General features: G+C 43.7%; 2 protein-coding genes across 2 annotated transcripts; one reads left to right on the top strand and one right to left on the bottom strand.

Moving 5' to 3' along the window:
- The first annotated feature begins 55 nt into the window (after window positions 1–55).
- On the top strand, window positions 56–4919 carry LOC147982586 (disease resistance protein RGA4-like). The gene is made up of 3 exons (XM_087545721.1): window positions 56–848; window positions 2578–4488; window positions 4593–4919. Exons 1-2 carry the CDS (start codon window positions 124–126, stop codon window positions 4481–4483), a joined length of 2631 nt encoding a protein of 876 aa, XP_087401847.1. The 5' UTR covers window positions 56–123; the 3' UTR covers window positions 4484–4488; window positions 4593–4919.
- An 8798-nt stretch (window positions 4920–13717) lies between these two features.
- Window positions 13718–14926, bottom strand: LOC147982585 (serine/threonine-protein phosphatase 7 long form homolog). Its single transcript, XM_087516357.1, has 4 exons — window positions 14549–14926; window positions 14197–14463; window positions 13908–14089; window positions 13718–13826 (listed from the first exon to the last, which is right to left on the bottom strand). Exons 1-4 carry the CDS (start codon window positions 14924–14926, stop codon window positions 13718–13720), a joined length of 936 nt encoding a protein of 311 aa, XP_087372483.1.
- Window positions 14927–15863: the final 937 nt, after the last annotated feature.

The raw sequence follows: 15863 nt of genomic DNA, 5'->3' as shown, positions 1-15863 counted from the left end.
ACGCACGCTTAAGTTGTCCTTGAGCATTGAGGTCCATGCATGATATGAGAGTTCGCCATTTCCCACTCATGTACACCACCACCTGCAGCCACGGAGCACTCCAATAGGCAAATTGAGAGAGAGATGGAGGCCATTGCGTTTGGTGCCTTCTTCAATACCATCTTGCCCAAGCTTCGGGAAAAGCTTAAAGACTCTAAGCGAGACAAGATTGCCATCAACGCTAACATTCAAGATTTCAAGAGTGAGGCTGAAGCGGTGCAATCACAACTTGAAGATGGCTACTCCCGGCAAGAAGGTGACAAAGCCAGGCTGATGAGGATCGATCGGCGACTCAAACTCTTGTGTCAAGATACGCAGGACTGCATACACCAGTTCCTGCAAAAGCAAAAGGGATCTATGGAGAGCTGCACCGAGTTCGCAACCAAGATCCAGGGATTCAACGACAATGTCCAGAAGCTACACGAGGAAGTCAAGACATGCATCGCTTCACGAAAAGGGCCACGCCAACCTTCTGAGCGGTATGTTCCTTCCGACAAGGCCGTGGGCATGTTGGAGCGCCTCGCTGAGCTGCAGGAGCTTGTACAGCTAACCGGCAGGCAAGAGGCGCCCAAGGTGATCTCCATCGTTGGCTTCAGTGGCCTAGGCAAGACCCTTCTTGCCAAACAATTCTATTCCAGTGAAGCCGGCATGAAATTTCCTCATCGGGCATGGGTTCCTTCGGCTGGCACCCATGAGGAGGTTGTCAAGAACATACTCCTGGATATTGACCCTCAAGGCAACCATGACGAGGATGCCATGGACCTCCAGCGCCTCTGCGTCAGCCTGCAGGATTTCCTAAGGGGCAAAGAGTAAGCCCTCATATACTTCTTCAGTAGACTAATTAATTTCCTTTGTGTTTTTCTCTTGTTGGGAAAAAGCATTGCTCACCGATTTAACTAATGAAATGACAAGTTCTTTCAACTATTGCATTTTTCATATGGACATTTAGTGAAAAATGTAACCTTGCCATTATTTCTAAATAAATACTATATTTAATACGATTGACAAGAAAATCTTGCAAAGCACCTCGTGCATTAAAATGGTTACCGAAGATGCTTATATATTGTGACGAAACAATTCAACAAGCCAGGAGACCATGTGGTATTATTTTTCTCCACTCCAAAGGAACCTTGCTCTAAATGTGTCAAATTCTTCATAACACCCTTAGATATTTTCTAGAAAGAAAGCATGCATAATGGCACACTGGTTAATGAAGTGTTAATTACAGCTTTCCTCGACCGAAAGAAAGATTTTTGTCTTTCCAACAATTCAGTGTGTTCTCTACTTTTTTAACTGTTGCATTCTAATCACTATTTCTGATTCTTTTAACGTCCTCTACAGGCCTACCTAGATACTTCATAGGTAGTTCTACTTTGCAAGTGAAAACTTCCTCATATAAGTAGAGTTTATCTTTGACATGACGAAAACACATCCCCTCACTTTTATTAGCTTCTGGCCAGACATTTGCACAAAAGGCACATAAGGAACTTCAAATTTCTCGCTTGTTCCAAGGCAAAGTGTAGAGGCAATACTATGCCATTTGCATATTGCAGCATGGCCACTCTTCCTTCTACTAAATGATTTGCCATTCCAGTGGTCAGTCCTTGTCTAACTCCTATGTCTACAAATGATAGATAGTGCATAAAGAGCATATTTGTCTAATTTCTCCATTTACCTGAATTCCACCTTACTTTCTAAGAAAAAAAGTCATGCTCCATCCATTCGATTTGCCGAGAAATCATTTCATTTATAGCACTTCCAAAAGGAAAGGACATTTGATTTTCCCAAAAGCTTTCTCAAAATCAATTTGAAGAGCACTCCATAACATATCTTTTATGTAGGTCATTCGGGGTTTCGTGTAATAACAGTACTCTCTCTAATATACATACCTTGGAGAAAAGCGGTCTGAGAAACCCTAATAACACTCTTTACAATCCTAATCAACCTATTAACCAACACTTCAGGAATAATTTTAATGAAAAAACTCAAAATACAAATGTGGATGTACTTTTGAATTATATCACCATTTTTCCTGTAGGGGTCATGGTAATATCACAAAGTTTTAGTCTACAGTTATCTATGTTTTTTACATGAAACTCATCTAGCAGCCTAAGCAGATCATGATGAACATTCCAAACATTCTGGTAAAGTAACATTGACTAACATTATACCTACTTCCATTGCAAACCAGTGGCGTTGGCAGGATTGCATAATTTGGATGTTGAGGGTAGGCGAGGGGGGGGGGGGGGGCTGCCCCCCCTGCTTATCCCCCGTCTCTGGCACTGTTCCAAATACTACTTCCTTCAACTTCTCCATAGTGAATTTGAATTAGAAAATCCTTGTAAGCAGATGAAATCTTCCCAACCTCTATGACCCGGCCTTCCAAATTCTTGTATTTTTTCATGACAATTCTTCTTACTTTTAATATACAGATAGTCTAAGCTCGGTAAGGTTGATCGCACGCTATGTAGGAAGCCACCTAGTATTTTCAAATGGAGATAACATGTGGTAACTTTATGCTGCCTATTTATCACGTAGGTACTTAATTGTACTCGATGACATGAAGAGTTGGGAGATGTGGAACAAAATAAAATATGCCTTCGAGAGTGTGAAAGGCATAGTCCTTGTAACAACGACCATTCTGGCAGTAGCTAATGCTTGCAGCCAATGCATTAACGGTTATGTGTACAAGCTGTCACCCCTTGATGAGAATGAGTCTGTAAACCTGTTCAACAAAGAATGTTATTCGGGGGATACTGATTATGCAGCAGACATATTGAAGAAATGTGATGGTCTACCACTTGCTATAGTCAGCGTGGCCAATTATTTGCAGAGTGAGGGACCGTTGACAGGCGCTAGATGTAAAGATGCTTGCAACAAACTTGGTGCTCTTCTGGTACAAGACAATGGTTGCAAGTTACCAGAAATGCAATGGGTGCTTATGAATAAATATACTGGTCTGCCTGGTCATGCTATCAGATCCTGCTTGCTATATTTTTCCATGTACAAGGGAAACATGGATGCACTCCCCAGGAGGAATTCCCTGATAAGGCGATGGCAAGCTGAAGGGTTTGTTGATGGGAAAACTGGATATGAATATTTGAAGACCCTCATCAACCGCAACATCATTCAGTCCATGGAAGTAAACACAGACGGAACAACAAAGAGATGCCGACCCCCAGGAATGATGTCCGAGTACATTTCCCAGATTTCCATGTCCGAGAATTTCGCTGCTTTGGTGTCTGATCAAGTGGAGATGGGAAAAAATCGCATCCTCAGGCTTTATTTCGATGATGGCAGTGCTGAAGATGACATACGCATTTCGCGCATGGATTTAACTTTACGTATTGTCCTGACTCTGGCAATTTCAGGAATTGCATGCAAAGCTATTTTAAAATTTGAACAGTATGTGCAACTGGTAGTTTTGGATCTGAAAGAATGTACAAATCTGGATGATAATCATGTCGAAGCTATATGCAAGCTGTTGCTGCTGAAATATTTGAGCCTCGGGAAGACTATAGGGAACATACCAAGGGCCATTGGCAAACTGGAACTGTTAGAGACGCTCGAGATGAGGACAAACAAAACAGTAAAGGTGTTTAAAGAAGTTCTCCTGCTACCCAACTTAATACACCTCCTTGGAAATTTTGTGCTTAGAATGACACCGGATGATGATCTATATAATTTCTTGGAGAAAAAGAGTGTCTTAGAGACGATTACAGCACACGTCAGCCAAACTGCAAAAGGATTTCCGGATCTGATGCTTCATATGAGTCAGTTGAGGAAGGTGAAAATATTTTGCACTGGAGGAGCAGATGTCACGGACAAGGAAGTTCTGACAACGGCGATCAAGAAATTCATTCAAAGAGGCACGTATAATGTTAATGGTGGCCACAGTCCTTCTCTATCAATAGACTTCGATAACTGCACGTCCATTGTTCGGGAATGTCTATTAGGTCCTGGCAGTCTGACCTCACTCAAATTGCACGGCAAATGGACACCATTTGTGGGTGCTAATCCAGATTTTACAAAGATATCTGGTATTACCAAGCTGTGTCTTTCACACACTTACCTGAGCGGGAATAAAGTCCTTGCTGGTCTGACTGGTTTGATTGCACTGGAATATCTCAAGCTGGATGAACGAGAGCTGGGGCCCCTCACGATACAACCAGGAACTTTCCAAAGGCTGACGGGGTTATGCCTCGTGGGCGACCAAAGCCTTGACCGCATAACAATCCAACCTGGTGCTCTGCCCCGTCTGGTCTCACTCCATCTCATCTGTGAAGCTATAGATGAGGGAGTTCAGCTTTTGAACGGAAGCCTCAAACATCTACGGGAAATCGCACTCCACTCTGGAGTCGCACCAGAAAGAAAAGAAGCATGGAAAAAAGCTGCAAAGCTCCATCCTAACAGGCCCCAAGTTTTGTTCATTCATAAGGCATAAGCACGGTCAGTTTCGTTTACCCTACCTCCTGCCGCTTCCTAAATCATAGTCTTGTATCCTTCCTTCATTTATATTATTGTTAAATCATACTCTTTGATATTCTGTGCAGTGCAAAGCGTTGTAATCACCAGAGTGAAGCTACTTCTTGCCTTGCTGCACGGATCCGGGAAGCACCAATGGATGCTTCAGTTTGGATATAGGTGCGGCCGCTTCCGTCGTGCGTGCGTGCTTGCTTTATGATCAAATTTACCATGTTGGTCACTTTATTTACCATTCACAAACTACTTGACCGCTTCTTGTTTTTATTGTATCCTTTTGATTTGATATTCTATTTTAATTATATTGGGAAAATCTTCCTATTGTTGTATCTTTTTTTTTTGAAGAATGATTCCGTGAGTTGTATCTTTATTATATTGTGGGAAAATGCTTCCTATTATCCCTTGTATCTTTATATTATTTCATGGAAGAATGATTGCAATTGTTGTATCTTTATTATATTGTGGAAGAATGATGATGTTGTTGTATGCATCTTTTATTACCGCCATGGTATCCACCAAGAGCTATATATCTATGTCTGTCCACTCACTAGTGGCTGGGGCACGCCCTGAGCACGCCTCCTCTACGGTACTGTGTGCCCTAATCTTGCCGGTTCATTTGTTAACGTGTGTATGCAGTGCAAATGAGTGCCGGTTTTTAAAACATATAGAGATCAGCTAGGAGGCTGGAACCTTTGCGAGATTTGACCAAAATGTCGTCGGCGTAGGCCTCTGCGTTGATCCCAATTTGGTTGTGGAAACACTTCTGCATCCTCCATTGATATGTTGCTCCAGCGTTTTTTGAGCCCAAAGGGCAATTTGATATAACAGAAAGGCCCATAGGGCATGATCAATGAGGTCTTCTCTTGATCTGATTCGTTCATGTGTATCCTTGAGAATGAATCAAGGAAGCATAAGCGCTCACAGCCCGCGGTGGAATCAATGATCTGATCAATTTGTGGAAGAGGGAATGGATCCTTGGGACAAGTTTTGTTGAGGTTAGTATAATCAACGCACATGCGCCAGGATATGTTCTTCTTGCGTACCATGACTGGGTTAGCCAGCCACTCTGGGTGTGCGACCTCTTTGATGAACCCATCGGCTAAGATTTAGGCTATTTCTTCTCCTATGGCATGCTGCTTCTTTGTGGCGAGAAGGCGTAAGGCTTGTTTGACTGGCCATGCGTCCTTGCACACGTTTAGGCAATGCTCTGCTTTTTTGGCTGGCACCCCTCGCATGTTGGCGGGCTTCCAAACGAATGTGTTCCAATTGGATCAAAGGAAGGCCAGCAGCTCTGCTTCCTGCTCATCTCAGAGATCTTCTCTGATTGTTACTGTTTTCTTGGCATCCTCCAGGTGCACCTGGAGTTTGTCTTTGGCTGGTTGGAAGACCGGGCCTTGCCTCAGTTTTTCCGGGAGCTCCGTCATTGAGGTGTCCACGCTTCGCTTGATCCGTTCAAGCTCCACGGAGGCCAATGCGGCACTCAAGGAGTGATAGTGGCGCATGTAACTTGACGACAACTTGACGAAGAAATTAGAAATCAACTTGATGACAACAAGAGAGACGGTACGCAGGGGCATGCCGCTAATTTCTTCTGTGGCCATAGTGGGAAAAACCCTATAGTATGTTAAGTTTGAGTGGCGGGATTTGAATATAATTCATATATTTTGATTATCCCAAACCCAATGAAACCTTGGGGCCATAAAAGAATGGATCTCCGATCATGGTACGGAGCCACTGAATTACAATAATGGAACTTTGCTAGTAGAAACAAATAATTATTCAGGAAAAGACACATTAACCGATCAATTGTCAGAAATAGGTATTCTCTGGCTCAGGCTTGCAGTTGACTTCGTGGAAGAGGACAACCCCATGGCCCGGCGGCGCTAGCTGCAGACTGAGCGGGCAGCTGAAGCCAAGGTTCCGCTTGTTTCGGGTAACAACATTATCAAGCCCCACGATGGTGATCTCCCCGGAGAGGCGCACCTCCACGCTGAACACGCCCATCTTGCTCTGCTGCTTGAAGTCCTCCAAGGCCGCCCTACCCAGCACATCCCAAAGGACCTTCCCGCTTTTCTGCAGGAAGTGCACTTCTTTTTTGCTTGGCCGGTACCTATGGCCCTCGCCGGCAACCGAGACGTTCAGCAGGCTGTTGTCGTCGAAGGCGATGGAGGCCACGAGAGGCTTGGTGTGCTTGACAAACCCCCAAGTCGGGTTGTGAATGCTGATGGCGACGGAGATGCTGTACTCCAAGAAAGACGACGAGGTTGTCGCCTCCGTGGTACCGAAGCTGGTAAGGCGAGCGTCCTCGATGCTGGCCTCTACATGGGGTTTGAAGGCCAAGCGTAAGACGAACAAGATAATACCTGTGATGGTGATGCCTACACACAAGATGATGATGGAGTAGAGAAACCACCGCTTAAGAAAATTTTGAACGGTGAGCGTGCAGCAGCGATCCAAGCATCCCATTTGCGAGCTCAAAAGAGCTTTCAAGTTTTCTAAGTGTGTGGGAGTACCGGAGGAAGCCTATAGGGGCCTTCAATAGATTTCTGGCCCTTCATATTGCATATATGCACTTGTCAGCCCGGGTCGACGCCACACGCACCAGCAACTCAAATGCATATCGATATTGATGCATCAATCTAGCTGTAGTACTGTACTTATTATGATCTTGATTCTCCGTTAATTTGTTCCCATATATAGTAAGAAGAAGAAGCTAGTATATCTGTTGCTGTCATTTTGGTTTTTTCTAGTTTGTCACAACTGCCAATCCAATTAAGCCTACTGGTTACATATGTGAAGAGGAAGAGGCTAGTGTTATTTATGTTAGTATTTTTTTTAATCGGACCCAAAGGAACCGGAATTCATTAAGAAGAAAGAAGAGAGTTGCTCTCTTAATTAATGGAAAACCGAATGAAAATCGTCACAACACGCCCGTAAAAGCAAGGCACCCGGGCGACCTGGCAACCGACGCAAGAACACACAAAAGTTGTGGAGGAGAAAAGCGTTGTAAAGGTTACAACCTAGTGTTATCGTCATCATACCTTCGTGGGGGCGACTCTCCGACTCCAACATCGACGACCACCAACGTAGCCCTCACCACAAACAAGTGCCGAGGCCTGCCTCGGCCGGTGCCAAATAGTCAACCTCACGCGCCGACGACCAAGAGGGCCTGAGTCTGTCAATGAGCATTGCAAGAGAAAAGCGATGAGCCCGCGCCATAACTGACCACCCACCTCATGCCATCATCACTGCAATGACCCTCCTCGGCAACTCCGACTTCAAAGAGGCAAAAAGGAACGACAACCCCTCAAAAACGCCGGATAAGATCGACTACCAGAACACAACTGCAACCTAGACTCTGCCCGACGCCGCCATCGTTGCCGCACAAGAAGCCACACAAGCATTCACACCACCACACAGGCAGTTGCTGACCACAATGGCGCGAGTGTCCAGCCGATGGAGCGTGCAGAAGGGGCCTGAAGCTCTTCACGGCGATGCCCCAAAGAGGGAAGGGATTATGTCGACACCGTCGCCCGACACGGCTGCGGCTTAGGGACCTGAAGAGCAAGATTCGAGGGTTTAGGAGGATACCACTCCCCACTGCGACACCTCTAGGGAGGAAGGGGGGGGGGGAGCCCGGCGGCGGGAGCTAGGTCTTCATCCGTATCGCCGATGACGTGGCTTTTTATATTGTTATGAATGAATTATAATATATTAGTTCTAAACCGTTAGTGCACTATATCTCATATCCAGGGCTTAAAAAAACAAATGGCATATATTTCGTGTTGCACTGTTTACCCTTTCATTTGTTTCACTGTTCAATACATGAACTACATGTAATGGTCAACCTAACGGTCAAAGCTGATGGTGTTCATTTTTATGCCACATCAGACCTGACGAGTGGGCCAGCATTGTCATAATCGCGTTTAAAAGAAAACAATTCAGTCACTTGGGTTTTTAGGAACAGTGAACCAAAATTGTGGTAGCATTTTGGAAAATTAAGAAAAGTGGTAGTTTTCCGTAACCCTAGCCCGTAATATGGTAGTTTTGTTTTTGCTATTTACTCGATTTAATGTTACCATTTTGAACATATGAGCCACTCTAACTAAGAAGAAACTATACATGGCAAAGGGAAATTAAAATGACATAGGATAAACTAGAACATGGTGCAACACAATTATATACCACACATAAAGTCTCTAGGTATGAAGACACCTCTGCCCAATAGTCCACACAGAAGCAACTTGTTTGTGCTGCCAATAGAACAAAAAGGATGTGTGTTACTCCCTTTGTTCACTATTATAAGACATTTTGGATATTTCAGTATGAATTACATGCGGATTGAAAAGAGTGAACAAAGACACTAAAACTCATCTATATACATCAAATTTAGACATAAGTTAGAACAACTTATAATAGTGAATGTAGTGAGCACTAGATATGAGCTTCTAATGGTTTAGAACAAATATATTATAACTTGGTGAGTGACCACATATAAAGTGGCATGTACTAAGCATCATTGTTAGCTAAAATGGCACCAACATCTTCTCAACTAATAATTCAAAGTGTAGAGTCCATATGCTCCATATCTTAAAGATAACGCCATGGTGTTCATAACCCTAGCCGCCGATATGGGGTCTCTCAATGCCACTTGGGAGTAAAGGTCTCCACCGGCTAAACGTTGTCGGCCCCTTGCCTTGGGATGACCATAGTAGTAGTGAAGTGGCGCTCGATAAAGAAATTGAACAAGACAATGTTAGTACACTGAATTACCCTTTAAAAAAAGTTGTTAGTACACTGAACGATGCACTGTCTACTAATAATAGCACTTGATCTGAGATAGACAAGTTGATGCAGATGATTTGAAAACAAAATGACAACTGGACGAGAACACACGATGTCCATTGTGTAGCTGATTGATTCTAGGTTAAGTTTTTATTTGTTAACCACGGTATAAAGTGAAAAACCACACGACATCGTTGTTAGCTACAATGGCACCAACATCTTCTCAACTGATAATCCAACGTGTAGAGTCAATATGCTCCTTATCTTTAAGACAACACCTTGTTGTTTCTAATCCTAGCCGCCGGTAGGGGTCTCTCAAGTCGAGTTGGAAGTAAAAGTCACCAGCGGCTAGAACCGTCGGTCCTGCGCCTTGGATGCCGTCATTCATGAGCTAATTAAGCAATCGAAAAAAATAGGAAAGGAGAAATATTCAAACATGGATGGGTCCTAGTTGGAGAAAAAGATTGAGAGAAAGATGGAATCACATGCGCTCTGGTACTTTAGCGTTTGCAATTATGGCTTATAATTAATACTTCCTTCATTCCAAATTACTCATCGCAGAAATGGATGTATCTAGAACTAAAATACATCTAGATACATCCATATCTGCGACAAGTAATTCGGAACGGAGGGAGTACAAACAACTAGTAGCGGTCGTATGAATTAGTACATCGTGGGATATCCTACTTACATGTTGTGTCTGATGACAGATTAGTTATATATACCACTCTGACAGACTGCATATGTCGAGAAATCCTACTAGCTTGATCGTACTTTTTATTTTATGCAGTGATACGCGTGCAGGCCATGTATGTGGTGTGTGATAGGCTCCAGCTTTTGACTTTATCTGAGTCGTCTCACTCTGCAGTTGGCTACATTTTGTAAGGAGCGAGAACCAAGAGGAGACTTGGCTTCACCCAAAGACTTGGCGACAGGTAATTAATTGCACAGATTTTATATTTGCACAGACTTGGCATCCACACCCCAAAGTTTCTAGAATTATCGTCGGAATCTTGTGTCTGGCTACACATACACGCCCCAGCTTTCTAGAATTATCGTCGGCTAATCAGTTAGTTGCACAACAGTCCCTAATCTTGTTCAGAATTATTGTCATGTAGACACTACACATTTCAGCACCCTATGCATGTAGATAACGCCTACGCCTGTTCTGCGGTGGAATGAGGATAGCAATGATTTTTCTTTTCGGGTATAGATCGATTGATGTGCATGATGGTGTTGCAAGGTAAGATATTGTGAAAAATCAACTCCGTTGAAGCCAAAGCTCGCTGATGCAAGAATTCTTCGGGACCTCCTATCTGCCGCATTTTGCGGCAGATTGGCGGGGCTTCGCATAGGGTGGTCTTCGTTTGGGCCGGCCCACGCAGGAGCAGCCAGTGGTGGAAAAATACAACACAAAAAGGAGTTGCCTCAACCTGGATTCAAACTCGCGACCCAGCGCCTGTAGAGACAGTACCTAATTACCGGAGCTGATCACCTCTACAGTCAAACATTCAGGGCAAAATCTTTTAGTACTAAAAATACAGACACATCAAAATATTTACCTTTTTTTTGAACATTTTTATAAAAATCTGAATACCTTTAAAAGAAATTCTGAACAATTTTCCAGAAACACGAACAAGTATTGAAAAAATGCTCAATTTTTGGATTTGTAACCAAATTATAAAACAGAAATAATGTATGAATTTGAGAACAAATTTTGAAAAGCGGGAACATTTTTGAATTCCAGTTTTTTTGACCAACACGAACAATTTTTGAATTTGGGAACAAATTTAAAATAAGAACAATTTCGTATTAATGAACAAATGTCCGAAAAATAGACAATTTTAAAACAAGAACATTTTGGACAAAAGGAAACATTTTTTGCATCTGTGAGCAAAACTTAGAAAAAGCAAACATTATGATCATTAATGGAATTTGTGAACAAAAATTGAAAAGCTAAATATTTATTGAAGTTACGAACATATTTCATAAGGCGAACATTCTTTTAAAATTAGGAACATTTTTTGAAATAGGAACATTTTTGAATTTATGAACATTTTTTGAAAGGTGAACATTTTTTCAAAAATGTGAACACGTTGTAAAAATAAATAAGTTTTTTTTGGAAATTCTGAACAAACTAAAAAAAGGAACAATTTTTAATTCAGAAAATTATTTGAAATTTCGACCAAATTTTGGAATTCTGAAAAATAAAAATAGAAAGAAAAAACGAGTAGATTAAGAATTACAAAACAAATATAGAAGAGAAAAAAAAGAGAAATACAAAAAATCATCTAGGTGAACCAAAAATTTCAAATCAAGAACATTTTTTAAATTTCTGAACAAAAATTTAAAAGAAGATATTTTGAACTTCTAAACAGTGTTTTGAAAGTGTGAACATTTAAAAAAAATTGGAAAAAAAATTTGAAACAGGAATATTTCGTGAAGTTTTGAACAATTAATGAGCGATGCATACTTTTTTTGCAAAAACGCAAATAAACTTGAAAACAGAAAACAGAAAAAAACGAAAAATAAAGAAAAATAAACAGGAAAATAAAAAATAGGAAAATAAAAAACAGTTCAGGAACCTCCTAGAAGATTCCCAAAACCAGAGAAAACCGGCTGCGAACCAGCTAGAAAGTTCCCAAAACCGGAATGTCTGGAAATTTTAACGTGCGGGCCCATCCGGAACGGTTGTTGGTGTCCCCCTGTTCGTCGCTCAGGCAGTTTGCTGCAAAGAGCGGCAAATAGGAAAAAAAAACTTCTTCCGTAGCAGACCAAAGTTTGCTGCATGGGCTAAATTTCGTCTTTTGACCCTTTTCACAAAGAAATTTAGGATTTGACCCCGGTTTGAAAAAAATTCGGGATTTGACCCTTTTGCTACGGCCAGGGTCTCTAGCGGTAGGGTTAGACAGCCTACCACCAGGGCCCCTGGCGGTAGGGGCGAACGGAGGGGGATGACGGCCGTTTTCCTGTACTGACGTGGATACGTACCCTACCACCAGGGGCCCTGGCGGTAGGCTGTCTAACCCTACCGCCAGAGCCCCTAGCGGTAGGGTGTGGCTGGGTTTTGCCGTATAAACCTTCTGTAACGAAATATGCAAGCCTACCGCCATGGGGGCTGGCAGTAGGTTGTCTGACCCTACCGCCAGAGCACCTGGCGCTAGGGTCCTTAGTTTCGTTGTTTCAAGTTCATTTGGTTGCTTCTTTCAAATTCAATATGATAGCAATATCACAACAAGTCTCACAAATATGACAGCAATATCATAGATTTTAAACAATTAAACTTGGGCATCACATACACATAGTTGCAAACACATAGTAGCAAACGGAGTTCAACTAATTAGTAAGCGGAGTTTCACAAATAGCAAACACGTAGATCCACAAATAGCAAACACATAGTTCCACGTAGTTTCACAACCACTAGACAAGTTCAACCGAACGACGTTCAACCTAATAGCAAACACATAGACAACCCAACTACAAGATCCAACTATCGAAGATCATAATCAGTTGCTCCTTCCCCTCTTGGAGGTATGGTCCTCGTTACTCTTTGAACGAGTCTCTTCAGTCTTCTTCTTGGGCCGTCGAGTAACCGGTCTCTAGAAAGGGTCTGGACTCAGCAAATCCTTCTTCTTCGGATTCCTCTTCGGCAGCTGAGATGGTTGAGATGTTTGAGTTGGTGGAGGTCCATAATCTTCATCGTACTCCTCCTCCCCGTTGCTCTCATGCTCCTCATCCTCCTCCTCCTCCCCTTCTTCATGTGTGGCCTCCTTCTCCTCCTCCTCCTCATCCTATTCCTCCTCCTCCTCCTCAGCCAACCTAGACGACGAAGGAACATGGCTCGATGAGCTAATGTGACCCTATGTGGCTACATGCCGATAAGCTTCAACCGACCCAGCTCCAGCACACCCAAGCAGCCCTACTAGCTTGCGACAACGCTTCACGAACTTCTGCACACACAATGAAACAAGGGCATAATAAGTATCAGGTTTATGATTGCAAGTGAAGAAGATGCATCTGTTTCGAGGAGGCTGAAATTGTACCTTCATCGTCCCCCTCATTTTGTTCTCAGATTGTACGCTCCCGGGGATATCACCTAGTGCATTTGAGGCTTCAAAGATGCATCTGTTCAGCTCACCAAACTGCAAAGGCATAAGTTAGTCACGATGACGAATACAATAATTTAAATACAACCGTCGGTTCAAACTTACCACTCTGTTGATGAGGGGTGCAAACTCCCTAAATCCACTGTGCATGTCTCTGATGCCGGTCTAGTAGGCCTCTTCCTCGGGGTCATCCCTCTCAAGCTCCGCGATGTCTTCCGCCGTCCACCGAGGCCTGAGACGAAGACGGTGCTTCTGGCCATCGTCGTACCACCTCATGTCTCGGTCCAGGTAAGCATCCCAGTCGATCATTTCCTCTCCACGTCTTTCCGGTACCTCCGTCGGTTCCACTCCGTCACATGAATTTTATGCTCCTCTCCCCAGTCTGTGATCGACTGATTCTTCTGCCGGCTCATCCTGCAAGGCATAGGCCACAAGAAACATCATAATAAAGTCAGCACGCAATGAAATCATGTGCATAGAGAACAAAGCGCTCACAGGTGGAGCGTGTGGCCGCCGGTATCGGTGGGCTGGCCCGGTGGGGTATGATGATACACCCCAAACTGCGTGGCCACGCGGTGTGGCAAGTGCCACTCGACGGCGTACACACAGATCATGAGCACGATGCACCTCCAGAGACCACGGTCCGCATTGCACATCACGTTCAGATCAAAGTCCCACTATCGGTCATACAGACACCAGTTTACCTATTACATATACGTTGGTAAGTTGCCACTCTCGGTCAAAAGTGGAATCAAAGAGAAAGGTGTTGAGCGAGTTCATATACCTGCATATGCGTAAAAGCGCCCAACTCGTTGGTGTAGGTCTTGTACGAAGTCTTGTTTAGGCCCGTGTAGAGTTTGACAACATCCCACTCGTAAGCTACGGTGGGGTGTCGAGTCTCGTCGCCGTCTTCGCTATAGGCACCCCATGGGCGTCTTGGCATCTTCTCCGGACGCCCCACCGGCAGCCGCTCCCACATCCAAATGGAGAAGGCCCAGACAAAGCCACCCATATTGGACTTGTCTCCCGTCCTCTGCGTTGCGTCGTCAAGCTGCAAAACATCAATAAGGATCATATATAACAAAATGTCATGGACACACTTTCGTAGGTAGGTAGGAAATTAGATACTCTCTTACCGAACGGTATAAGTAGGCGAGAGATGCGGTCCCCCAACTGTACCCTACCTCCCAGTCCACTAGGATGAAGAGATACGACCAATTGGCAGAGTTCCCGGAGCTGTCTGGAAACACGACCTCCGTGAGAATGTACCACAGGAAGGCCCTCGCGTACCACTCCACAGTCGTCTCGTCGGTGCCTTCGGGGCATTTCTGCCGGTGCTCCGAGAGCCAGATCAACGACACACCGGATGTACGGTTACCCTTAGCAGCGGGGAAGTCGCTGATGAGGGTGACAACCCTCTCCTGCCAGTTGGTCCTCTCCAATTGCCCGGTGAGTGCATGACCCTCGATCGGCATGGCAGTAATCATCGTGCAATCCTCGAGGGCCACCGTCATCTCCCCGCATGGCAGATGGAAAGAATGGGTCTCCGGTTAATCAACACTGTCAGAGCTCTGTGGACAAGCGTCGGCGGGTGAAGCTTGAACTGCAAAACAAAACCCAACAGATGGGCTTTCTTGAAGAATGGTGCTACCTCTTGAGCACTGCGTTGGTTTTCCCTTGAAGAGGAAAGGGTGATGCAGCAAAGTAGTGTAAGTATTTCCCTCAATTTTTGAGAACCAAGGTATCAATCCAGTAGGAGGCCACACGCAAGTCCCTCGTACCTACACAAACAAATAAGAACCTTGCAACCAACGCGATAAAGGGGTTGTCAATCCATTCATGGCCACTTGCAAAAGTGAGATCTGATAGAGATGATAAGATAATATTTTTGGTATTTTTACGATAAAGAGTAAAAGTAAAAAATGCAAAATAAACGGCGCTAGAAATAGCTTGTTGACGGGAGATTAATATGATGGAGAATAGACCCGAGGGCCATAGGTTTCACTAGTGGCTTCTCTCAAGATAGCATAAGTATTATGGTGGGTGAACAAATTACTGTCGAGCAATTGATAGAATTGAGCATAGTTATGAGAATATCTAGGTATGATCATGTATATAGGCATCATGTCCGTGACAAGTAGACCGACTCCTGCCTGCATCTACTACTATTACTCCACACATCGACCGCTATCCAGCATGCATCTATTGTATTAAGTTCATAAGAACGGAGTAACACTTTAAGCAAGATGACATGATGTAGAGGGATAAACTCATGCAATATGATATAAACCCCATCTTTTTATCCTCGATGGCAACAATACAATACGTGTCGTTTTCCCTACTATCACTAGGATTGAGCACCGCAAGATTGAACCCAAAGCTAAGCACTTCTCCCATTGCAAGGAAGATCAATCTAGTAGGCCAAACCAAACTGATAGTTCAAAGAAACTT

This window comes from Triticum urartu, chromosome 3A, assembly GCF_056163025.1.
Source record: "Triticum urartu cultivar PI428250 chromosome 3A, HENAU_Tu73, whole genome shotgun sequence".
NCBI lineage: Eukaryota > Viridiplantae > Streptophyta > Magnoliopsida > Poales > Poaceae > Triticum > Triticum urartu.
This window is presented reverse-complemented; position numbering and strand designations above follow the sequence as displayed.

Bases quoted from the DNA above. Each gene is read 5' to 3' on its own strand.
- LOC147982586 (XM_087545721.1), top strand. From the start codon at position 124: ATGGAGGCCATTGCGTTTGGTGCCTTCTTCAATACCATCTTGCCCAAG. The intron at 849-2,577 runs GTAAGCCCTCAT...TTTATCACGTAG, and splicing joins GATTTCCTAAGGGGCAAAGA to GTACTTAATTGTACTCGATG.
- LOC147982585 (XM_087516357.1), bottom strand. From the start codon at position 14,926: ATGACGGTGGCCCTCGAGGATTGCACGATGATTACTGCCATGCCGATC. The intron at 14,464-14,548 runs GTAAGAGAGTAT...GATGTTTTGCAG, and splicing joins TCGCCTACTTATACCGTTCG to CTTGACGACGCAACGCAGAG. The intron at 14,090-14,196 runs GTATATGAACTC...TATGACCGATAG, and splicing joins GCGCTTTTACGCATATGCAG to TGGGACTTTGATCTGAACGT.